A 24,703-nucleotide genomic window follows, 5' to 3' on the forward strand; every position below is an offset into this window, starting at 1 on the left:
ACAGGATCATATGGTTCTTATCTTTTCTTTTATTAATGTGATGTATCACATTGATTGATTTGTGAATGTTGAACCAGCCCTGCATCCCAGGAATGAATCCCACTTGATCATCGTGAATAATTCTTTTTATATGCTGTTGAATTCGATTTGCTAGTATCTTATTGAGAATTTTTGCGTCCATATTCATCAGGGATGTTGGCCTGTAGTTCTCTTTTTTTACTTGGTCTCTGTCTGGTTTAGGAATCAAAGCAATACTGGCTTCATAGAATTAGCCTGGAAGTTTTCCTTCCCTTTTCTATTTTTTGGAATAGCTTGAGAAGGATAGGTATTATCTCTGCTTTAAATGTCTGGTAGAATTCCCCTGGGAAGCCATCTGGTCCTGGACTCTTATTTGTTGGGAGATTTTTGATAACTGATTCAGTTTCTTCGCTGGTATGGGTCTGTTCAAGCTTTCTGTTTCCTCCTGTTTGAGTTTTGGAAGTGTGTGGGTGTTTAGGAATTTGTCCATTTCTTCCAGGTTGCCCAGCTTGTTGGCATATAATTTTTCATAGTATTCCCTGATAATTGCTTGTATTTCTGAGGGATTGGTTGTAACAATTCTACTTTCATTCATGATTTCATCTATTTAGGTCATCTCCCTTTTCTTGTTGAGAAGCCTGGCTAGAGGTTTATCAATTTTTGTTCATTTTTTCAAAAAAACAACTCTTGGTTTCATTGATCTGCTCTACAGTTGTTTTAGATTCTATATTGTTTATTTCTGGTCTGATCTTTATTATTTCTCTTCTGCTGCTGGGTTTGGGGTGTCTTTGCTGCTCTGCTTCTATTTCCTTTAGGTGTGCCGTTAGATTTTGTATTTGGGATTTTTCTTGTTTCTTGAGATAGGCCTGGATTGCAATGTATTTTCCTCTCAGGACTGCCTTCGCTGCATCTCAAATCACTTTAAAATCTTAGAGGTTCAACTGTCTGCTTACATTCACCATCTCTTTTTGCATGTTGTCCACTTTTTTCATTATCTGCATTATCACAGGAATGGAAGTGGTTTTAAGTTCCCAGGATGATAATTCCTACATCTCTGCCATAGGAAGTGTAATTCTAATGCTTGCTATCTGTGTTCAAACTGTGTGGTTTTTACTTTACTATGCCTTGTAAGTTGTGTTGAAAGGCAAATGTTATGTGCTGGTAAAGGAACTGAGGTAAATAGGACATGAGTGTGAGGTTTTTATATTTATCTGGCTAGGGGTTAGTCTGAATTTACTCCCAGGTGAGACAGGAAGGTGAGAGCCCTGGAGTTGAGTATTTTCCCTCACCTGTATTGTTTACTCTTTGGGAAATCCCCAGTTAGGCTCTTCGTTCCTCTTGAGGGCAGATCTTTTCTGGAAGAACAGAATACTTTGGAATTTATTTCTAAATGAGTATTTGCCCCTCTCCCTGCCACTGGAGAAAACTTGCCTTCACACAGAAACACAAATATTAAGTATTTGGTGTGTTCATATTCCTTTTCACTTCCCCGCCTGTGGGGCTGGGTGACAAGGAACAGGGAAGCTCAGAGGTTCCTAAGTGGCTTTTTGATAGCATGATGATATTCTAATATCCTGGCAAGAGTTTAGGGCTGGCCTCAGCCTCTCATCATCCTTTAAAACTTTAGAATGGGGAAATATGTTAATGGTGTCAAAACCGGGTCATGCCTAGATTTGATTGAGCTAGAATTTATCAGGAGAACTGAGGTCTGCAGAGCTCTTTTTGCTCTTTTTTTAAACATCAACTGTTATTTCTGTTGTTGCTTGTGCTTTAGCTCTAGCCGTGTTTTATTCTTTTTCTCATTTGGTGGCTTTTATTTTGTTTGTAGCAGTCTGGAAAAAATCATGGCACCTGATGTGCCATAACTCTGTATGAATTCAGCAGACAGCCAACTCCATGTAGTATTTCAGAAGAGCTTTCTAGAGAATAAAAGAGGCATATCATAGCTCAAAGATTTTGCCCGCCCTTCCTCTGTCCCTCCCTCCCTCCCTTCCTTCCTGTTTCTTTATTTCAGGAATTCAAAATAATCCTAGTTCTAAACTTCAGTGTGGATACTGGATTTAAAAAAAATAAGTGAGGGAAATGACAATTTAAAGCATTTTTTAAATGTATTATCAATGTTCAAAATTGAATAGGCTGAATGTTCATTTAATATAAACAAATTTTCTGTTAAAAAAAACTATTTACGTTGTGCTCTTTAACAGAAATTGTGAAGTAACATGACTTAAATAGAAATTCTATTTTTTCTTATCTTTTGATCCTGTGAATTAATTACGCAAAATAAAATTACTGTAATTTCACTGGATTACTATTTTGCTATTTATCGGGAACTATAGGTTTTTACTAATAATATGTTTTGACACCAAATTTAATTTTGTTTTTTCCCCTCTTAGATAGAGCCTTGAGAATATCACGGTAAGAATTTAAGCTTTAGTTTTCTTTGCAATATTTTCTCAGTACTGGTGTTTGATGTGGGTTGTGTTTTTTTTTTAATGTTTGAGTGAGAGAGAAAGAGTGCAAGTGGGGGAGGGACAGAGAGGGAGAGACACACACAGAGTCCAAAGTGGGTGCCAGGTCTTACCTGTCACCACAGAGCCCCATGGGAGGGTAGAACCCATGAACAGTGAGATCATGCATGACCTGAGCCAAAGTCAGACACTCAACCAACTGAGCCACCTAGGCGCCCCTTGATGTGCGTTTTGATTCACCTAAGGATAAATATGGGGACTTCTGATGTCTAATTGACTTTTTAACTCTTGAAATTCATCTTTCTCTTCCCTGTTTGGAGCCTAAGTGACAATGTGGAGGGAGTTGCCATCTCTTAAGACATCAGGAGGAGGAACACATCACCAGAGTAGAGGGAATGAAATTAGTGTAATTTTACATAGAAATGATTAGGAAACAAGTGATGATATGAACCTGAGGTTTGGAGTGAGTACTTTGCCATGACCTGGCTCTTCGTGAAATGTGAAGATGAGAAAACTCTCTATCTACAAGCCTATCAAGAAGCCTGAGCTTAGAGACAAAGCCAGATATTGCCAGGCAGGGTGTGTGTCACAAGAGAGGTTTAAACCATGGTTCTGAGTCTGAGGTGGAGGAAGCCGTTCATGCCAGGGGAGAATGAGTGGAGATGAGATTTTTGCAAATGGGGGTAATGTATTCTGCACAGGCTCCATAGACTGTGGTGATCCTGTGGCACTGTCTGTTGAGAGCCAGGGTGGCTGCCTGACACTTAACGAGCCCTCAAAGGCTGGTTGTTCATCCCTTTGAATGCAGTGGCGGTGGTGGGGAGAAGAGTGATCTCAGGGCATGAGAGCTCTCACAGTGGGCCAACAAAAGAGAAGTTTGCACTTTCTGGTCAGATGACAGAATCAGTCCCTGTTGGAGGAGTCTGTTCTAGAGCTTACATGTGTTACCTGTAATTGGGTGCTTCATGTGTGTTGAATAATATTCCTTTAAGGCTGGAGGGTAACATTCTCATGTTGGGATGAAAAAAGTTTGTCTTCTAGGAATTGCCATTAATCCAGATCCTCCAGCCACTAAGTGTAAAGCTGAGATGGTACCCGTATGTCTGATTCCAAAGACCTTGTCCTCCAGGGCCCCTGCCCTAGGGTTCATGAAAGGCAATCTGTGAGCAGCAGGAAGTCATCCAAGGCCTTTGAGTAGTCAGTCAGCCAGCAGCAGTTTGAACTTTCCTTGTGTGGAATTCCAAATAGCACCTGGGAGTGTGAGTGGCTCAAATCGAGACTAAATGATGGTTTTGTTTGTTCCATTATTTGCAGGGACCTATTTATGTACCTTAATAATTGGAGGAGAGAAATGTAAGTTGATAGGATTTGATTTTTGTTTCATCTCTGGTGGTGACATAAGTATTTGAAGTGATTGGATTTTCTAAGAAGGGTGCTTCCAGATGGGAGAGAAATGAGAAGATATTTTATTGTGTTTCTCCATTTTGGACAATATTTTAAATAGGAATCTCATTGAAATAAGGTTTTCTTAGGTTTAACATGCTGCTAAAACTTGATTTCTTCAGGCACAACGGGAAACCTAAAATGTTAGTTACACCCACCTGTCAGATCATGTGTGCTGCTAATACACTGGGATTATTTGATGTCACTGGTTTGGTAACAGCCTTAGAACATGTTTTGTCTCCTTTTAGTTAGTTTACAGTGAATAATTGAGAAGATCACTACTTTTAAGAAAGAAAACAAAGAACATCATTGCTGAAAAAACACCCATTTGGGAACAGAAGGTAGCATTGCCCTTTCAAATATTTTTTTGTGACTTCATTTTGGTTACTGCCACTCTGGTAGAGCATCCTACTGACCTATTTCATGTGTTCTATAAACAATACCAATTCAACACAAGCTTCACAAATGTAAAGAGCTACCTCTTTATTTGTGAAAGGAGTCACACATTAGAAGATAGGTTTATCTAGCACTATGCTTTTTTTTTTTTTTTTAATTCTGATTCCTTTTTCGTGTTTTATACAACAGTGAGTTAAGGAAATGTCTTTAGGAAACTATGAGAGAAAGTAAGTTTCTCTCTGATGAAGCTCTTAAACTGAAGGTAAGAATCCCTTCTTTGCCTGGATTGCATTCTAAAAACACAAATAAAAGGAATGAATTATTATTACTCATTCAACATGTTTTGTTGAAGGAGAACATCAAAATAATGGAGCACTTTAAATAAATTAAAAAAATAGTGTTAATAATTTTTTGAGAGACAGAGAGAGACAGAGCACAAGCAGGAGCAGGGGAGGAGTAGAGAGAGAGGGAGACACAGAATCCAAAACAGGCTCCAGGCTCTGAACTGTCAGCACAGAGTCTGACACAGGGCTCAAACTCACAAACCACGAGATGACGACCTGAGCTGAAGTGGGATGCTTAACTGACTGAGCCGCCCAGGCACCCACTTCAATGAAATTTTAAATGACACCCTTCAAAGTGCACTTGTTGCCTTGCAAACTCAGAGAGAGAGGAATGTGAAGAATCAGGAAGTGATAAGAGTTGGCTGCTGAGTTTTACTGTAATTTGGCTTTGGAGGCTTTTATTCATTGGGTGAAGTGAGCACAGCACATTTGCTTGCCATTTACCACAGTAGAGAGTGGGCCTCTGGGAGCCAAATCTCTTTCTGAACAATGAGCTAGAATTTCACTAGGACCACCAAGATGAGTTTTGCTATTTCAAGGACTAGGAGTTATCTTTTATTTTCACAACTAGGTAATTTATCACATCATTCAACTCTGCCCTCCAAGATATGTAGAAAATTCCCAAATATAGTTGAGAGACAAAGGGTGATAGCCACAGTGTATAATCCTTTCCTTTAAAAAAAATATTTTTAAATTATTCTTTATGAATTTTTTGTTTAAATTTTAGTGAGAGAGGGCATGCGAGAGGGGCAGTGGGAAAGAGAGAATCTTAAGCAGGATCCACGCTCAGTGTGGAGCCCAACACAGGTCTGGATCGCACGATCCTAGAATCATGACCTGACCCCAAATCAAGAGTCTGATGCTCAACTGAGCGAGCCACCCAGGTGCTCCATAGTCTCTTTCTCTCTTAATGCTGAACAGTGAATTTTCAACGTGAATGGGGAAGAAGTGTGTGTTTGTGTGTGTGTATGCACACACACACATGTACAGATGTATATAAATATATATATATATTCCAACAAGAAAACCATTTATAAGCTATCTGACGTGAACTATTTCCCACCATCTTTATCTTCTCCTAGTTATATTTATGCCTCAGGGTCTTTGTTTATTGCAATGCACAATCCTGTTGTGTTAGGTGCACTCAAATTTTTGTGCAATCATTACTTATGGAAAGTGTTTTACTCTTATCTGTCTTACTTAAAAATGCAAGATGAAAATGGTGAATTCGAGCATGTAGAGTTGAGAGTCTTGAGGTCCAATAACTGTCAACTGGAAAGTATGCTGTCTGTTGCGGAGAAATCCCCATATTGGTGACAATGACTTTGCATTGGAAAGGGAAAGAGTGCCTTCCTGCCTTCACGGTTCTTGCCCTTTTCCTATCTCACCCAAAACAAGTCTCAGGTCATGTGCACACTTAGAAAGCAAATCCATGTTTGTACAGAAAATAAAAAGGCCCTGGAAGACAAGTGTAATGCATTGAGGTCTGTGAAAGCAACCAAAGAAGCAAAAGTCAAACAGCTGAAGGACAAAGCAGGCATCCTTGAAGAATTCTATGAAGAAAGAAAAGTGGCTATAGAAGACTAAAATGTTCATGTGAGAACTATCACAAGTACTGTTGTATGAATGAATGTGACGGCCAGTAGAGATAATTAAAATTCTTTGCGAATTTTTTGCCAAATGCACTCAGAATTGTGCCTGTCCTTCTTACCTTGCTTTCTGTCACCCGCATTTTCCTTTCTGTCCTAAGTGCTTGTCACACATTGTGTCATGTATTTGGGGTGGAAGAGGGAAGGTATCAGCATTAATAACACTGATGTCTGGATCTGCTTGGGATCCATTTCCATTGGCGCATGGGTTTCAGTCCCATCACGTTGTCTTGTCATCCAGGAATTAGGTCATTTTTGTTCAGGACCCCACATGGGTCAAGAATGTGTAGGGAAAAAATCAATGATCTTGCTGCAGAAACCACAGAAATTTATTTCTGGAAAGTGGGTAGGGGCGCCAGTAGTACTGGATCCCTGCATCAGTTCTGCTAGTGAGATTGTTCACAGCAGGCCAATGCCTAAGGAAGCTGAGTTATTTCCTGTCCCCCGATTTTTGAAGTGTAACTCCTCTGAGTCTTGACCAAAGCCCGCAGCTTCACTAGGGCTCATCTTTGCTGGCCGCCTCTGAACGAAACACGTTTCCTTCTAAGTCTGTGCCCATAAAGTTGTTCACCTATTTTGCAGTTCAGCTGTCTGTCCCCAAGTTCATTCATGAGTCCTGGGGAGATTGGTTCCCACTGCCAGGCTGGCTTTGTCCTGGGCTCCCTTCTTCTCCATCTTGGTCACATGTGTCTTCATGGGGTCATTAGAAATTTGGTGCATTCGCTCACATGTTTCCTCCTTTGTACAGTATTTCCTTTTGTTCTCACGAGGAGATCAGGGCCTTTAGAGTCCCTCATTCACATTGAAAAGGAAATACTTCCTTCTCTTCCCTGGAGACTCAGCTTCTGTTAGTCCTTCCCACACCTGGGGTGGAGCCTGCTCTGTCTCACTGGCATCTTGTTTTTATCATTTCTAAGCTCTTTTGGGGAGCACGTACAGCACCCTGGCCACCTTTCTATTTTCAATCCCTTACAACAGAACCACTACATTCCAGCCACTCCAGAAAGCATTTGTTGAAGGACTGCTTGAGATGCCGGAAGGAAATGCATGTGCCTTTCTCTGTCTAGAGGTTTGGTGTCAGTTTCTAGGAGTCTTTCAATTTTGCATGTGACTCTTGAATACATCCAGTACCAAATTGAAACCCTTTAAAGCAACACCATGAACAAAATAGTCTGAGGGCAACACAGCAAACCAGCCTTTCTAAGCATTTCCCTTTGCTGCCTTCACTGTCAATGAACTGAGTCTTGTTCAAGTACATTGGCTCCATGAAGTTGATAGTTTTCCATCTGAAATCTGTTTCCTGCAGATAAACCCAGACTGTGTAACAGTTCATATCAGGTTCTACCTCAGGAGATGTTGCTGCTCTAAGATTGGCCTTTTCCTCCACCAGGATATGTGAAGGTGGACGCAGGGGTTGTACTCCTGACTCTAGCGATGTCTGGGAGGGAGCTGCAATGTTGGGGAAGCCATACCTGGCAGGTCGTCTTTCAGGGTGATTGTCTGTGTCAGGGTACAACTTCTGGACTGAGAATCAGGGCTCCTCACGGAGGTGTGAGACTAGTGATGATCCCTTGGTTCATCCTAATGGGTATGGGTGGTCAGACAAGGTTTTTGACACAGAACTGAAATGAGCCTTCACCATCTCAAACCAAAGTCCAGCTCTGGGAAGGCACAAAGTGCAATGTTATTTGATGACTTTATGATGAAGGAGAGGAAACAGGTCTGAGAGCAGAGACATGGCAGCAGACAGAGGTTGAATTTTCTTTAACTTAAATGGGGTGTTCAGTTCATTTCTCTGTGTTGTCAGTCTGTGCATTTACGGGAGAGGTGGGGGAAAGGTATTTGTATCTAGGCCTTCAAGAGTGCTGGGAGATAAAAGGCAGAATTTGTGGACCTTGGCTCCTGGACCGTGTATATGTCTTTCCCATCTTAGGAAGCTGAAAATGACACAGTGTGAACTGGCGGCAAAGAAGAATCAGCTGGCAGCTGCAGGGGAAATGTGAAAATAGCTATGAAAGAAATAAACAAGTACAAGTGAGTTCAGCTACTAATTACCAGCAGCTCATGAAACCTCTCTTCATTTCTTTTGTTTTTAATCTTATTACAAGGTTAAAAGTCTATGTTTAGACTCAACATAGTAATATAAACAAAAATTCAGAGGACATATGCGTAGAGTATTAACAGATAAAAAAAGGTAAGATTTAGAAAGAACAAAACAATTAACTTCATCAACATTTCCAGATTTCAAGCAATGGCCAGACTGTGTGGAAACTTCATCCATGCCAACGTTCCTGGGGGTGGTGTCAAGTATCATAATCTGTAGGAAAGCAGTGTGTCTTAGAATGAATCATACCATCAACATGGTAGTGCCATTTCATGGCCCTGGTCTTTGCAACCCTAGGAAACGTGGTGAAGATCTAAGTGAAAGGACGAAAGAGCTTTATGATGAAAGACACTTGTCACATGATGAATTAGGGCACAATTGAAAGTGGGAAGGAATTATGTGAACTCTGAACCCTACGGTCATGGAATGAGTCAGGAAAGGATGGAACAATAGTTTTGATCCTATTGTACATTTATAATCATGTGAAAAGTGTTTCATGTGTAAAACTGTATTAGGGGACACTTAGGAGGAGGATGAGAACATGGGCAGATTATTGAAAATCATACCCAATATTGGGCCTTATCTGACAAAAGCAACTATAACTCACAGGCAACAAAATGGACAAAGAGAAGAACAGCTGCAGCAGGCGGAACTCACCTTCAGACACCAGGTAACGTGAGTTCTACCTGACATATGGAACCCTTAGTACCTCATGTGGGTGAATGTAGTGGCCCTTGGAATTCCTAAATATGAACTTTTCATTGTTGCTTTTTCAGATCGCAGATCATGAGAAGAATGCTCAGGACAACTGGGTAAGTGTTTCCTTTTTTCCTCCTCTCCCTCTTTGGCGCACAGTGTGGCACGACTGAAGGTGGATGTGTTTTTCTCCCCCAGATCAAGCCTCAGATCTGGGAGAGGGAAATGGCAGAGCAGAGCCAGGAGGTCGCCCGCTTGAAACACAGGTGTGGGAGCATGACATGAGTTTTTATGGGTGTTTTGAGGGATGACAGCTGTGCTGTTTAGTGTCTAGTCAGAGGACGTGGCATTGCAACTCTTATAGAAGTCCATTCTTTTTCTGTATCCAAGACTGGATGGGATGGAAGGAAAGAGGCTGCTTGAGGGATACAGGAGGCGGAGACCAATGCCTGGAAGTCCAGAGACGCAGAACCCTCCGAGGAGAGGTAAGGAGCAGATGGTGATGTGCAGCAGCCAAATTTCTGCGGCAAAGCCTTTTCCTGTGGGTGATCATCGTGTGTCCTGGACAGAACCACAATTACTACCTAAGGATAGCAGGTGGTCTGAAGGGGTGACAGGAGGGCATTCTCCTCTGGTGCCCCAGGCAGCAGAGCACCTGTCCCTGTGACTGGTGGAGCTCAGGCCCCTCCCCTGACTCGGACCCTCCCACCTCCTCCAGCATCCCCTAGCTAAAGAGAGGATCCTGGAGGGGATGACGGGACATGGGCCTTAGCTTTCTTCCCACCTTGACGCAATGTGAAGACTTTATTTTAGTTTTATTTCAGGAGTTCATTTCGTTACTATTTTTTTTTCAACGTTTATTTATTTTTGGGACAGAGAGAGACAGAGCGTGAATGGGGGAGGCGCAGAGAGAGAGGGAGACACAGAATCGGAAACAGGCTCCAGGCTCTGAGCCATCAGCCCAGAGCCTGACGCGGGGCTCGAACTCACGGACCGCGAGATCGTGACCTGGCTGAAGTCGACGCTTACCCGACTGCGCCACCCAGGCGCCCCATCGTTAGTATTTTTAATGTTGTCATTTTTTATTTTATTTTTTCTTGAACCATAGCCCTACGTTCATAATTCAGGCTCCATATAGCTTCGTCCTCTGATGTTATCAGGGCAAGTCTGCGGCTTTACTGCTAAATACCCATTGTTTTCCTTCTCTCGTTTGTATATTAGTGTAAGTACATTTCTAATCAGATATAGTTATGTAATAACTTCCCATGGAGAAGGCAGCTTATAGATAAGCGAAAAGACTGAACAATCCACCTGGAGCCTGAAGAAACATACCCAGGTTGAGCATTCCCTGATGATACACCCCAATCAGTATGCTCCATTTACCCTTTTTTTAAGCTCATTTATTTTGAGAGAGAGAGAGAAAGAGAGAGAGAGAGTGTGTGTGTGTGTGCGCGTGTGCGCGCGCATCTGGGAGGACCAGAGAGGTGGGGAGAGAGAATCCCAACACCGTCAGGGTGGAGCTGGATGCAGGGCTCAAACTCACAAGCTGTGAGATCATGACCTGAGCCAAAATCAAGAGTCAGATAATTAACTGACTGAGCCACCCAGGCATCCTCATTTTTATTCTTAATCTGTAATGAAATGGTGATTTCCCATAATGTATACTGAGAAACCTCTGTTTAAGTGATGACTTCGAGATTGCTAGTTGAGTCTGACCTGTCCACAGTTATTTGATTAATTATGAAAAACATGAACTAGGGCACGGTGAGGTCTTTATCAAGGTGATGGGATTGTCCCCCTTATCTTTGGGGGTCACCTGAGGCATGTGGGATATCCTCTGCCTATGGCCAAGGACCTGTGTGTAGGGAACAGTTTAAGATATTGGAGGAATGAGGTGAGGGTTTCTTTTAATTTCACACAGTCCACTAAAGTAGAATAAACCTCTATCCCTTCCGGGGTCCTTAGCAGATCCAGAAACTGGTGCAACCTCTGTGAGTTACAGCAGCTCTGACTGTACGAAGAATGCAGACAAGGACAAGGTAAATCCTGGGACCATTCTCAGTCGTAACACTTTCGGGAAACCCTCATCTGTCTGTACAGCACGCTCTCCTGGCCTAGTCTCATTTTGTGTGTTGTGTGATATGCCTGCTTGTTATTTGTTTTCCAAATGCACACTCTTAACCTAGGAGCCTACAAGCTTCTCTATTTTCAGCCTGTCATCTTTTTGTGGTAAGTTTAGAAGCCCAAAGGGCTTAGAGGCTGAGTACCTTAAGACTTTACCATGTGTTTCTGGAAATAACGAGAGGAGGATGATCCCACATTCCAAACAGAAGTCTCCTGGCCTGGGTCACCCCTGCCAGACCTCAACTCTGTGGGAACAGTGTGGCTGCTGTGTTTTCCTTTCTTGATTCCGGCTAGGAGATTAACCTGCTAGAAAGTCTACCACATTGTTTAAAACTGAAAAATGCGAAACCCCATCATTACTCCAACTTTTTATTTTGTGCCCTGTGCAATTTAAAATTATTTTTTAATATTTATTTATTTCTGAGACAGAGAGAGACAGAGCATGAGTGGGGAAGGGGCAGAGAGAGAAGGAGACAGAGAATCAGAAACAGGCTCCAGGCTCTAACGTATCAGCACAGAGCCCGACGCGGGGCTTGAACTCACAAACCATGAGATCATGACCTGAGCTGAAGTCAGTCACTCAAGCGACTGAGCCACCCAGGCGTCCCTGTGCCCTGTGCAATTCAGAGTGGTCTTAGACAAAGTCATTATCATCACTCATCACCTTCCCGTCTTTGTTGGTAAATGAGTTGTCTGGAATCCTTCCAGCTATACCTTAGGTAAAAATAACCTGAACATTGTGTCCTTCGATTGTGTTCATATGAGCAGTTTCTGGTTGTGTCCCCAGTCACTGTTAGAGCTGATACAGTCTCATGACACATCCCAGGAGTTTTATACCAAAACACTTGCATTAAAGCTGTTATGTGAATTTTTACCTTTTTTGTTTCTGTAGGACTTAATTACTCTGTGTCCTGCAGTATGCTTCAAGTCAGAATTCCCTATGAATTAAGATGAACACATCTGAGCTTTGGAGACATTCACCACAAGTCACTTGTTCCTCACAGAAGACTTCCTCCAGGCATCCTCCACTCCCCAGAGGTCTCAGAGGCCTTTGACAACACTTCAAGAGGGAAGACTCCTTTCTCAGGGAGAGGAGCAGAGGAGGCAAAGTGAGGGTCCAGCTGCAGAACTTTTCCCCAGGAGTGGCTGTGATTCCACGAGCAGAATAAGAGCCATTTATTTGCACTCAATTTGTTGTGTTCCTAATATACCAAAAACAGAGCATCAGGAGTCACTGCAGAGGAGGGATGCAGGGTGAACTGGGACATAGATGCCTGCCTGTCTGGAGAATGCTGCTTCATCACTATGTAATTACTCCTGTTAACCCTCTAGGACAGGACCCTTGCCATTTTACTTCCGCAGACATGGGCAGTGATGTGTGGTGACAGCAGTTCCTCCTCTTGCATCTACCACCCCAAGCTGTAGGTGGTATCCAGTGGCAGGGACAGAGTTTTCAGGTACTGATGCTACTCTCTTGGATCCTGGTGGCAGAGAATGTGACAGGTGCTGACACGTTCTTCTCTGAGTTACAGCTGCTTTTGGTATTGGTACTCTTGTCTGGCATAGGCACGTAGCTGTCACTTCTGTTCTGCAGGACAGTGTGGATCCATGGGTACCTCCTCCGTTAACTGGACGATTCTGCATGCCCTACCCTAGAGGCGCCCCACCCCCATGGACCATTAGGCACGTCCACCTCCTGAACCTTGGCGGCCCTGAACCCCTCCACCTGCAACACTTGGTAAGATGATCTGAGCACTAGAAGTTGACTTGTAAAACACACCCATCTTATTTTTGTTGCTGTTAGCTCTTTGGCCAAGGTGCAGAGGCTGTACCACAGACCATTGTGATGCAAGGGGAATGTGTCTGCTGCCATTACCACATTCCTCAAGTTTCTCATGATCTCATCTTTGTCATTCCCCCCACCATGTGTTGGTACAGGTGTCTCTCGTGGAGAAGGATTGGGGCTGTATGCAGAAAAGCAGGCATAGCGCTTCAGCAGACATGCCCTGTACACATGCCATGTGCTGGGCCCTGTGAGGCATGAGGCACAGCCTAACGTGTGTCCATCTAGTTGCACCCCCAGCCATCCCTCGTTGTTCGGTGAGTGATGAACACATCTGAATCGGGGCTTTTAGGCGTCTTCATCAAGTTATAAGGGATGGTTCTTCAAGTTCTTCTTGGGGATCACCTGAGGCAGGTGGGATACCCTCTGCACGTGATTTGGGATCTGACTGGGGCAAAGAGTTTAAGTTGTCGGAAGAATGAGGGGAGGGTTTTTTTTGTTTTTGATCTCCAAACAGTCGACTCAAATCAGAATAAACCTCCATCCCTTCTAGGGCTTTTTGCAGATCCAGAAGCAGGCGACACTCCCAAGAGTGACATGAACCCTGGCTCTGCCAAAACTGCCAAGAAGCACAAGGTAAATGCTGTGGCCATTTTCAGTTCTGAGTCCTTACGGACAGCCACATCTTTCTGTACAACACACTCTCCTGCCATTGTCTCTGGTTTGTGTGTCATGTGGTATGTCTGCTCTTTTGTTTTTCTTTCCAAATGCAAAACCTTTACCCCGAGGCTACGGGCTTCCCCGTTTTACACAGGCATGTCTTTGTGGTAACTTTATAAGCTAAGCGTGCTTACGGGTGAGGACCTTTTCCAGTGTGTTCCTGGAATACATCAAGGAGGATGACACCACACTCCACTTGGAAGTCTCCTACCTTGCCTCATTCTTTCTGGACCTCCTCAATGCGGAATCATCTCCTCAGACTTCTCTCACAATATCCTGAGGCTTTGCCTGTGTTCCTGCTGGCTCAGCCCTAATACCAGTTCTCAGTGGGACCTACACAGAGCCTCAGCTGTGGTATCGGTGAAAACAGGGGTAATATTTGTTTCCAAGAACATTATAAAAAGAAGACATTAAATACGTAAAGCCTCTGCAAAATCTCTGGGAAGTGTCCACTCACCCTTCTCACAGTTTCAATTAAGATATCTCCACACAATGATCATCAAAAAAAGATGGTCAGGGGAGTTCGTTAAACTAAGACTGTTAACACCTCAGCCCAGGGATTGGGAATCGCTGTTTTAAACAATAAGACAAGGTCCCTCATTTTTCTATTAAAATTCGGGCCCTACCAGACAAAGAAAGAAAAGATCATTATGAGAATGTGCACATTCACAGATCTAGATCTGAAGACAATCATTTTCCATTACGTATAGACTCACAGATGCAGCCACACACTAAAGTGTTCATCTGAGGCCACAGACAAACTACAGAAGACAGAATGCATGTAGGAAAACATAAGATAAGACGGAAATAACACTAAATCTCTTTGCCTTATAGGACAACTATTTTGAAATTTCAAGAGGACTGTGCACGGTGACAGACGACAGTGATTATGTATCTATTTTAAGAAGGTGTCAGATCTGCCTGAATGCTTTCCCTGCCCATCCTGTCCCCTCCACTTTGTCCTTCCTACTGTCCCCTAATACACCTTTCACCATTCTGTGTCAGCGTCTGCTTCTAGGACCATCCACTCTCAGTCCCCATTGAGTGCACACAGTGGGGTTCCTGTACACACAGGGAACAAGCTGGCAGAAATGGCGGCGACAGAGGATAGTAGCAACATCACCCTTTGTGCAAGAGAGCCTGAGGGAGTTTTCCAGGGTGGTGGGAACTTCCTGTGTCTAGATTTATAGGGTGTTTATGTTCATTTATTTTAGAAATATTCACTGACTCCCTGGTGCCTCGGAGTCAGATAGACAGGTATCTGCCCCTAGGAAATGGCGGAGTTCTAATGATGGGGAAGGATGAGGGACCAGCAGTGACTATGGGAGAGGACTGAGGAGACCAACATGAAGTCAGACCCTCGCCCGGGATGCCAGTTCTCCCCAGACAGCACCATGTGTAGGAGGGCTCTGAGGAGCAGAGATTTCTTGATCAGACCCGTGAACTACATAATCCCCCTGCAGTTTCCTCACTGAGGGATGGCCAGAGCAGAAGCCAGCAGCTGGAGGACGCCCTGATCAGGGCTGGATTGGAGCAGTGGACCTGGGGGATTGAGTCAGAGAAAGGGACGGGCAGAAGGTAGCGACAGGGAGTTTGAGAGACAAAGGGAAGAGAAGAGAAGGGACCTTTCTCTGCTGACTTCACCTACATTTCTGTGTGAACAAAAGGAGATTCTTGCCTCAAGGGTAGGGAAGAAGGCTGGCAAAAAGACAGAGTGACATTCTCAGCTCAAGTGCCCAGGATATCAGCCTTGCTCGTGAGTACCTACCACGGGAAGCCCGTGCTTTCTGTCATAATTGGAACGGCAGCTCATACCATTTAGTGAAAATCAATCCAATTATGAATCCCTCAACATTAAAGTACTGCAACAAAATTAAGTGAACAGACTGAAAGATACAACACAGGATAAAGTCCAAAGGTAGATCGACTGCAGTACTTACGGGAATCCAGTCCATCAGAAAAGGAGGTACCCCAGTGCAGGCATTCAGACACCTGGGCAATATCTGCAAATGTTAAAAAAAAATGTAGTCCTTACTTCGAAAACAACATTGGCCTTAGACACAAAGGGATCATGACTTAAGGTTTAGAGAGAAACCATATGACTTCATGGTGCTGTACCCATGAGATCAAGTTGCATCAAATTATACCCTTTAACTTGAGGCTATTTGTTATATGTAGAGTTTCAAAACATAAAATGCTAGGAGAAAATGTGGGAAAGTTCCTTTCTAATCCTGAAGTGCATGGGTGATAGGAGTCTGTCTGACCATGTCTCAAAAATCCAAAAGATGAAGGCATTTAAAAAAAATTAGTAATAGCAGAGTAGGAGGACCCTGAGCTCACCCTGTCCCATGTTTTCAACTACATAACATCCACATCCAAGTCCATAAACCACAGAGGGATCCAGAGAGTGGCAGAACAAACTCCACCACTAAATAGAAGCTGTATCTGAAAGGTTAGGAAGGTCAGAAAGGTGGAGGGTGGCTGCCTGCAGAGAGGGCAGAGAAAGTGAGCCCTCACACCAGGGAGCTCACACAAACAAGACTAATCCCCAAAACAGTTGGCTTTAAAACCCAGAGGGGCTGAATTCCCTTGAGTTTGGATCCTGGAGCTTTGGAGGTCAGCTGACCCAGCACTGGGTGATCCAAGAGGATGAGTGCGAGCCAGGTCCCTGCCTGTGTAGAGAGGCAATGTAAACATGGCATTGTACACAATGCCAAGGCAACAGGAGACAGATCTGCTCATGCTGACTTCTGAGTGGTTGGGGGACTTTTCCAATAATGAGGGAGTTCACAGTCACCATTTTTCTCCCCCCCTCCCCCCAGATTAAGCACAGAGGCACCTACCAGGGAGTGGACCTGCAAGGACACTCGCTACCTAACGTGCTAGCTGTGTGCCAGTCCCAAGCATTCTCTGGGGGGGCTCACCCACTCCAAGCCTGCTGGCCTTGGCAAACTTTGTGCAAACCGCATGGGCACCCTGTGTGGCCAGCTGCAGGCAAAGCTGCCATTGCACACTGTGCACATCTGCACTGCACCCAGCTATGCACCCCTGGCTACCCTCATAGGTCTCACCCAGCCACATGTCTCCAGCCACTGATGCACTCTGTGCACAGCCTTGAGCCCCTGATTGCCCTGGTGCATAGCCCCCAGCCACCAAAGGACAGCTACATATTTGTCAACAGAATCTTGGCAAGCCAGAGGGAAGTGACATGACATATTCAAAGTGCTGAATGGAAAAATCAGCAGCCAAGAATACACTATCCTGAAAGGCTATCATTCAGAACAGAAGGAGACATGGAATCTCCCCAACAAAAACTAAAAGAGTTTGTACCACTAAATCAGTCCAGCAAGAAATACTAAGAGGGACTCTGAGTGGAACAGAGAGACCAAAAGTGACAAAAGGGAGGTAGAAAACACAAATCCAGTGAAAATGAATATTTCTGTAAAAAATCAGTCGAGGAACTCACAAAAATGGATATAAAATATAATAACGTACCAAAACACAGTAGGGAGGAGAAAATAATGGGTTCAAAGGTAAATGACCATCAACTGAATACAAACGGCTAAAAGCAAAGAAATTATGTAAAAACTTAATGGTCACCATATATCAAAAACCACCCATAAATATTCAGAGAATAAGTAGAAAGAAAATATATCACTAAAGTAAATCAGGAAAACAAGAAAGGATCGAGACAATCATGAAAAACCACAACAAAACAGGTAATAAAATGGCAATACATACATACAAATCAATAATTACTTTGAATGTAAATGGAATGAATGCTCCAATAAAAAGACATAGGGTGTAAAAATGGATGAAAAAACAAAACAGATTTATATGCTGTCTACAAGTGACCCATTTTAGACCTCAAGACACCTACAGAATGAAAACGAGAGGATGTCGAGAAACATCATGCAAATGAATGTCAAAAGAAAGCTGGGGTAGCAATGCTTGTATCAGAGGGAAAAAAACAGAATGGACTCAAATAAAATGACAAATGAGAGAGGAGAAATCATAACCAACACCTCAGAAATACAAACAACCATAAGATAATATTATGAAAACTTGTAAGTCAAAACTTTGGACAATTTACAAGAAATAGATAAATTCCTAGAAACATAGAAGTTACATAAACTGAAACAGAAATAGAAAACATGAACAGATCAACAGCCAGCAAGCAAATTGAGTCAGAAATCAAAAAACTCTCAACAATCAAAAGTCTAGGACCAGATGACTTCACAGGTGAACTCTACCAAACAGTTAAAACAGGGTTAAGACCTCATCTTCTTAAGCTAGTCCAAAATATAAAAAATGATGGAAAACTTCCAAATTCATTCTATGAGGCCAGCATTACCCTGATACCAAAACCAGAACAAGAGCCCACTAAAAAAGAGAACTCCACACCAATATCCTTGATGAGCATGGATGCAAAAATTCTGAATCAAATACTACCAACCAAATTAAAAAATACCTTAAGAAAATAATTCACCACAATTAAGTGGATTTGTTCCCAAGCTGCAAGGTGGTTCCATGTTCACAAATCAATCACTGTGATGCATTACATAACTGGGAGAAAGGATAAGAACCATATGATCGGGGCTCCTGGGTGGCTCATTCCTTGAAGCATCCGACATTGGCTCAAGTCATGACCATATGGTTTATGATTCAAGCCCTGTGTTGGGCTCTCTGCTGAAAGCTCAGAGCCTGGAGCCTGATTCAAATTCTGTGTTTGCCTCTCTCTCTGCCCCTACCCCACTCACATTCTGTCTCTTTCAAAAATGAATAAACATTTCAAAAAAACCCCCACACATACGGTCATATCAATACATGGAGAAAAAAGCATTTGACAAAGTACAACATCCATTCATGATTATAACCCCCTCAAGTAGGTTTACAGGGAACATACCTCAATGTAATAAAAGTTATCTGTGAAACCCCCGCAGTTAACATCATCCTTAGTGGGGAAAATCTGAGAGCTTCTCCTCTAAGGTCAGGAAGAAGACAAAGATGTTTACTCTCACCACTTTTCATAAATGTAGTACTGGAACTCCAAGCCACAGCAATCACACAAAACAAAACAAAACAAAACAAAACAAATCCAAATCTGGAAGAAGTGAAACTTTCACACTTTGCAGATTACATGACACTATGTATAGAAAACCCTAAAGAGTCCACCGAATAACTGCCAGAACTGATCACTGAATTCAGCAATGTCAGAGGATACAAAATCATTGTACAGAAACCTGTTGCATTTCTAGACAACAATCATGAAGCAGTAGAAAGAGAAATTAAGAAAACAGTCCCATTTACAGTGCACACCAAATAATAAGACGTCTATGAATAAATCTAACCAAAGTGGTGAGTGACCTATACTCTGAAAACTATAAAACAGTGATGAAGGAAATTCAAGATGACACAAAGAAATGGAAGGACATTCCATGCTCATGGATTGGAAGTACAAATATTGTGAAAATGTCTATACTTCCCAAAGCAATTGACACAATTAATGCAATCTCCATCAAAATACCAACAGCATTTTTCATAGAACTCGAACAGTCCTCAAATGTGTATGGAACTACAAAAGACCCCAATCTTCAGAGTAAACATCCTTTAGGTGAAGTGATAATTAAGGATGGCATGATGCCTCTGGATCTTCTGCTCCAAAACACGTTAACTCTGGCCTAAGCGTATGAACAAACGTTAGACGTATCCCACCCAAGGATCATTCTACAAAATACATTCTACAGACGTACCCTCAAAACGTTGCAGATTATGAAAAATATGGAAAATCTAAAAATCGTCACGACCAGGTGGAGCCTAAGGAGACAGGATGACTGAATGTAATGTGCCAGCTGGGATGAGTCTGGAACAGAAGAGGTTAAAACCGAAGAAATCTGAGTAAACATATAAATTTTAGTTAATACTACCATATCTCTTCGGGATATTGATTGTGATAATGTACCAACTCATAGGCCATCAAGAGTCAGAAAACAGTCTGATGTATGTGGAGACTCAGTACTATCTTCCCAATTTTTTTGGTAACTAGAAAACCATCATAAATGAAAAGATTATTAGTAATCATGGTTTTATTTTTTCAACACATAATATTATAAAACTGGTTCTAGTATAAGTTACTAGTGATTGACATTTACCTATTCTTGTTGTTCTTACTATTGTTTAATTTAAATAATAGCATTCATGTTACAGAAAACCGAATGCACAATGATGTACAATCCATAGAAACATCTACTTTACATATTTTAAGATAACATATATATATACACCACTGTATCATGTGGTATGTAAATTAAGTGTTTTTCTGATCTTGAATGATCATGTCATTGAGTGGCTTTCCATAAAGGTGGTTATCCTAGATAATAAATGATACTCAGATTTTACAGGATGTACTTCACATCATGCTCGAACATTTTCAAAAAAAAAAAGTGTACAAATGGCCAGATGAATCATTGTGACTGGCTCACTTATTCTAAAGAATCCTTGCTTTAACATTTTCATGCATATTTTTAGCAAGAATACAACAGAATCAAATATTTCCAAATCAGAGATATTCAAAGACTGGAAGAAAGATAGGGAGTTCAAGGGGTTTCAGAAGGAAAAGATGTGACTATGAAGTGGCAGTCACAGGCAAGCAACTTTCTCTGGGCCACTTTGACAGGTTTGCATGAGGATATGTGACTTGCCAAAGGATAAGACCCAGAAGTACAAGAGGGAAAGACAACACTTTAGGAAGAGGTGACTTGGAAAGGGTGCTTCTGTGCCTACGTGGTGGCTCAGCAACCTGGCTGGGGGTCCCTGGGTCAAAGATTTCAAAAGTCCAGCAGAACTTAGACTCACAAAGATCTTAGTAACGTATCAAAGTAACTTAGACCCACAAAGATCTTAGAGCCACAGAGTTGATCTTCATCTATGATTAGGAGATGGTCATAGTTTCCCAGGATATGAAAATCGGGCTGGCAGTAGGTGGCTAAATATTATTTAGGGCTACATTTCTAATAAAAAATGAATGTGTAAAAATTTGGGTTTGGAACGTTAAGAAAAATCATAGGCCCCACATCACCAAACCTAGTTTCATCCCTGCAGGAATGTAACCTTTAACCAGTCAACATAATTGCCTAGTCAGTGCTAGAAATTTTACTGATAGACCACTGCCATCCCCCTCAGGGAGACAATCTTGCCTAAATAAGGTATTCCATGCCACTAATTTTTTAATTTTTAATTTAAGTTTATTTATTTTGAGAGAAACAGAGAGCACATGCAAGGGAGGGACAGGGAGAGAGGGAGAGAGAGAATCCCATGACAACGAGTTTATGATCTGAGCCACTATCAAGAGTCAGACACTTAACCAAGCTATCCAAGCACCCCAAGAATATGGGCTTTCAAAGGTTAGCAGTCTTGGCTGGGACACATCCCTAAGGGCACTGGCCTACTCCTGGAGAGAAGGCAGCAAACTACTTGCAGGCATATGGCATGGAAACAGTTTATCTGTACAATGCCTGGTGCACACAGTGGGCAGATTATATACTCATCTTGCGGAGCATCCCTGAGAGGCAGTGGTCAGAAGAGGGGACAAAGGATCTGGGACAGAGGAGCTGGGTGACGCCATTTCCCTCCTCTGCTCCCCAGCATAAACACAGAGCCACCTGCTGGAAATAAGGCAATTCCCACACTGTCTGCCTAACCTGCCTACACCAAGCCCCACCTTCCTGTGCTCTGGCGAGACTGGCCTTCTAGGTCAAGCTTGCCTCGGTCCCAGAGGAGCTGGCCCCTTCTCCAGAAGACCAGCAGAAGCCCCTGACCACAGCACCTCTCTTGACCAGACAGTTGTGCAGGGCTTCACTTCTAGTGGCAGTCGTTCCAAGTCTCATTTAACAAGCAGATCAGAGCAGACCTAGATAAAACTCACCACATTCTGGCCAAGGACCATACATTGCCTATACAACTGGCCTGAAGGATAGTGCAGCCAGAACACAAAACAGTGCACGCAACACACACCACAGACACTACCTGATGTGCCCGGCCCTGGACACTAGATGACATCCTCTTCATAAAGCCATTTATCTCACAGGCAGGTAACCTAAGGAGCTTTTGGAACACAGAGAAGGCAAATACTCAGCCAAAATGCCAAGACAAGAGGAATGCATCCCAAATGAAGGAACAAGATAAGGTTATGGCCAGAAAATGGAAGGAACACTTCCAAACTCATTCTATGAGGCCGGCATGGCCTTGAGTCCAAACTGCACAAAGACCCCACTAAAAAGGAAAACTACAGACCAATTTCCCTGATGAACCTGGATGCAAACATTCTCAACAAAAATTAGCACACTGGATCCAACAACACAGAAAAAGAATTCATCCCCACAATGAGGTGGGATTTATTCCTGGGATGCACAACTGATTCAATGTCTGCTAATCAACTGATGGGATACATCACATTGATAAAAGAAAGGATAAGGACCACATGATCCTCTCAACAGGTGCAGAAAAAGCATTTGACCAAATACAGAATCCTCTCTTGATGGGAAAAGAAAACCCTCATGAAAGGAGGGATAGAAGGATCGTGCCTCAACAGCATAAAGTCCAGATACGAAAGTCCCACAGCCAATATCATCTTCAATGGGGAAAAGCTGAGAGCTTTACCCCTAATGTTAGGAACACGACAGGGATGTCCACTCTGGCCACTGTTATTCAACATACTGTTGGAAGTCCTAGCCTCAGCAATCAGACAACAAAAAGAATACAAGGTGTCCAAATTGGCAAGGAGGGGTCAAACTTTCCCTCCTCGCAGACGTGATACTCTCCGTGGAAAATCCACAAGACTCCACCAAGAAACTTCTAGGACTCATACAGGAATTCAGGAAAGCCTCCGTATATAAAATCAATATACAGAATTTGATTGCATTTCTATATGCCAATAATGAAGCAACAGAAAGAGAAATCAAGGAATTGATCTCATTTACAATTGCACTGAAAACCATAAAATACCTAGGGATCAACCTAACCAAAGAGGTAAAAGACCAGTACACTCAAAAGAATAGAGGGGTGCCTGGGTGGCTCAGTCGGTTAAGCACCGACGTCACCTCAGGTCATTATTCCCCAGTTTGTGGGTTCAAGCCCCACATTGCGTTCTGTGCGAACAGCTTGGAGCCTGGAGCCTGTTTCAGATTCTGTGTCTCCCTCTTCTCTCTACCCCTCCCCTGCTCATGCGCTCTCTCTCTCTCTCTCTCTCTCTCTTGCTCTCTCTCTCAAAAATAAACATTAACAACATTAAAAGAAAAAACAACAGAACATCGATGAAAGAAATTGAAGACAGAAAAAGAAAATGGAAAAAAATGGAAAAACATTCCATGCTCATGGATTGGAAGAACAAATATTGATACAATGTCAATACTACCCAAAGCTATCGACACATTCAATGCAATCCCAATCAAAATTGCACCAGCATTCTTCTCGAAGCTAGAACAAGCAATCCTAAAATTTGTATGGAACCACAAAAGACCCTGAATAGCCAAAGTAATCTTGAAGAAGAAGACCAAAGTGGGAGCCATCACAATTCTGGACTTTATCGTGTATTACAATTCTGTAATCATCAAGACAGTATGGTACGGGCACAAAAACAGACACAGAGATCAATGGAACAGAATAGGGAACCCAGAAGTGGACCCTCAAACATATGGCCGACTCATCTGTGAGAAAGCAGGGAAGAATATCCAATGGACAAAAAGAGTCTCTTCAGCAAATGGTACTGGCAAAACTGGAGAGTGAGAAGAATGAACCTGGACCATGTTCTGAAACCATACACACACAACCTCAAAATGGATGAAAGATCTAAATGTAAGACAGGAAACCATCCAAATCCTAGAAGAGAAAACAGGCAACCTACCTCTTTGATCCTGGCCACAGCAACTTCTTGCTTGTCATGTCCCCAAAAGCAAGGGAAACAAAAACAAAAATGAACTATTGGGACCTCAAGATAAAAAGCTTCTGCACAGCAGAGGACACAATCAGCAAAACTAAAAGGCAGCTGAATGGAATGGGAGGAGATATTTGCAAGTGACATATCACATAAAGGGTTAATATCCAAAATCTATAAAGAATTATCAAACTCAACACCCAAAAACCAAAGAAGCCAATGAAGAAATGGGCAAAAGACATGAAGAGACACTTTAACAAAGAAGACATCCAGATTGGTCACACATGAAAAGTTGCTCAACCTCAGTCATCATCACGGAAATACAAATCAAAACCACAAGGAGATATCCCCTCGGACCTATCAGAATGGCTGAAATTAACACCTCAGGCAACGACACGTGCTGGCAAGGATGCAGAGAAAGGGAACCCTTTTGCAACGCTGGTGGGAATGCAAACTGGTGTAGCCACTCTGGACAATAGTATGGAGATTTATCACAAAAACTAAAAACAGAACTCCACAATGACCCAGCAATTGCACTACTAGGTATTTATCCAAGGGATACACAAACGCTGACTCAAAGTGGCACATGCACTCCAATGTTTACAGAAGCATTACCAAAAAAAGCTAAATTATGCAAAGAGCCCAAATGACCACTGACTGATGAATGGATGAGGAAGATGTGGTATACTGATACAATGGAATATTACTCGGCGATCAAAAAGAATGAAATCTTGCTATTCGCAACAACATGGATGGACCCGAACTCTATTATGCTAAGCAAAATATGTCAGAGAAAGACACACATCATATGATATCTCTCGTCTGTGGAATTTAAGAAATAAAACTGATAAACATAGTGAGAGGAAAGCAGAAATAAGACACACAGACAGAATCAAACGATAAGAGACTCTTAAACATAGAGAACGAATGCAGGGTTCCTGGAGGGCTAGTGAATAGGGGAATGGGCTAAATGGGTGATGGGCATGAAGGGGGGCACTTGGGATGAGGACTGGGTATTTTTTGTACT

The 24,703-nt window shown here is 42.6% G+C and overlaps 2 protein-coding genes and 2 long non-coding RNA genes across 15 annotated transcripts in view; 3 read left to right on the plus strand and 1 right to left on the minus strand.

The window, feature by feature from the left end:
- Nucleotides 1-9,800, plus strand: part of LOC147583531 (transport and Golgi organization protein 1 homolog) — a 23,526-nt gene extending 13,726 nt beyond the window's left edge. Inside the window, exon 6 of the mRNA XM_086681034.1 lies at nt 9,509-9,800. Coding sequence (XP_086537160.1) covers nt 9,509-9,785 — 277 coding nt within the window. The 3' untranslated portion in view covers nt 9,786-9,800. The remainder of the gene's footprint in view (nt 1-9,508) is intronic.
- LOC147583527 (transport and Golgi organization protein 1 homolog) overlaps nt 1-24,703 on the minus strand; it is a 136,500-nt gene that overhangs the window by 106,108 nt on the left and 5,689 nt on the right. For 6 of the 10 annotated variants that reach the window (XR_015241894.1, XR_015241892.1, XR_015241891.1 and 3 more), the window contains exon 2: nt 15,686-15,748. Coding sequence is in view for 1 of the 10 variants with exons in the window: in XM_086681046.1 (XP_086537172.1) it covers nt 15,686-15,748; nt 23,647-23,823 (240 nt within the window). In the remaining 9 variants the exon portion in view is untranslated. Of the gene's footprint in view, nt 1-1,162; nt 1,938-15,685; nt 17,435-23,646; nt 24,562-24,703 lie in introns of those variants that run through there. The other 4 variants (XR_015241905.1, XM_086681046.1, XR_015241902.1 and 1 more) reach the window with 4 other exon arrangements.
- Nucleotides 5,868-9,070, plus strand: LOC147583533 (uncharacterized). Its single transcript, XR_015241946.1, has 3 exons — nt 5,868-6,265; nt 8,252-8,352; nt 9,032-9,070. It is a non-coding gene; the product is annotated as an uncharacterized LOC147583533 (long non-coding RNA).
- Nucleotides 10,855-14,744, plus strand: LOC147583534 (uncharacterized). 3 transcript variants are annotated; one of them, XR_015241944.1, is made up of 7 exons: nt 10,857-11,157; nt 12,135-12,351; nt 12,575-12,699; nt 12,837-12,980; nt 13,181-13,342; nt 13,579-13,661; nt 14,580-14,744. It is a non-coding gene; the product is annotated as an uncharacterized LOC147583534 (long non-coding RNA). The 3 variants fall into 3 exon arrangements; XR_015241945.1 differs by having other exon boundaries at nt 10,855-12,351; nt 12,809-12,980; XR_015241943.1 differs by having other exon boundaries at nt 10,862-12,351.

This window comes from Puma concolor, chromosome A2, assembly GCF_028749965.1.
Source record: "Puma concolor isolate L17-30 chromosome A2, mPumCon1.1.hap2, whole genome shotgun sequence".
Lineage (NCBI taxonomy): Eukaryota > Metazoa > Chordata > Mammalia > Carnivora > Felidae > Puma > Puma concolor.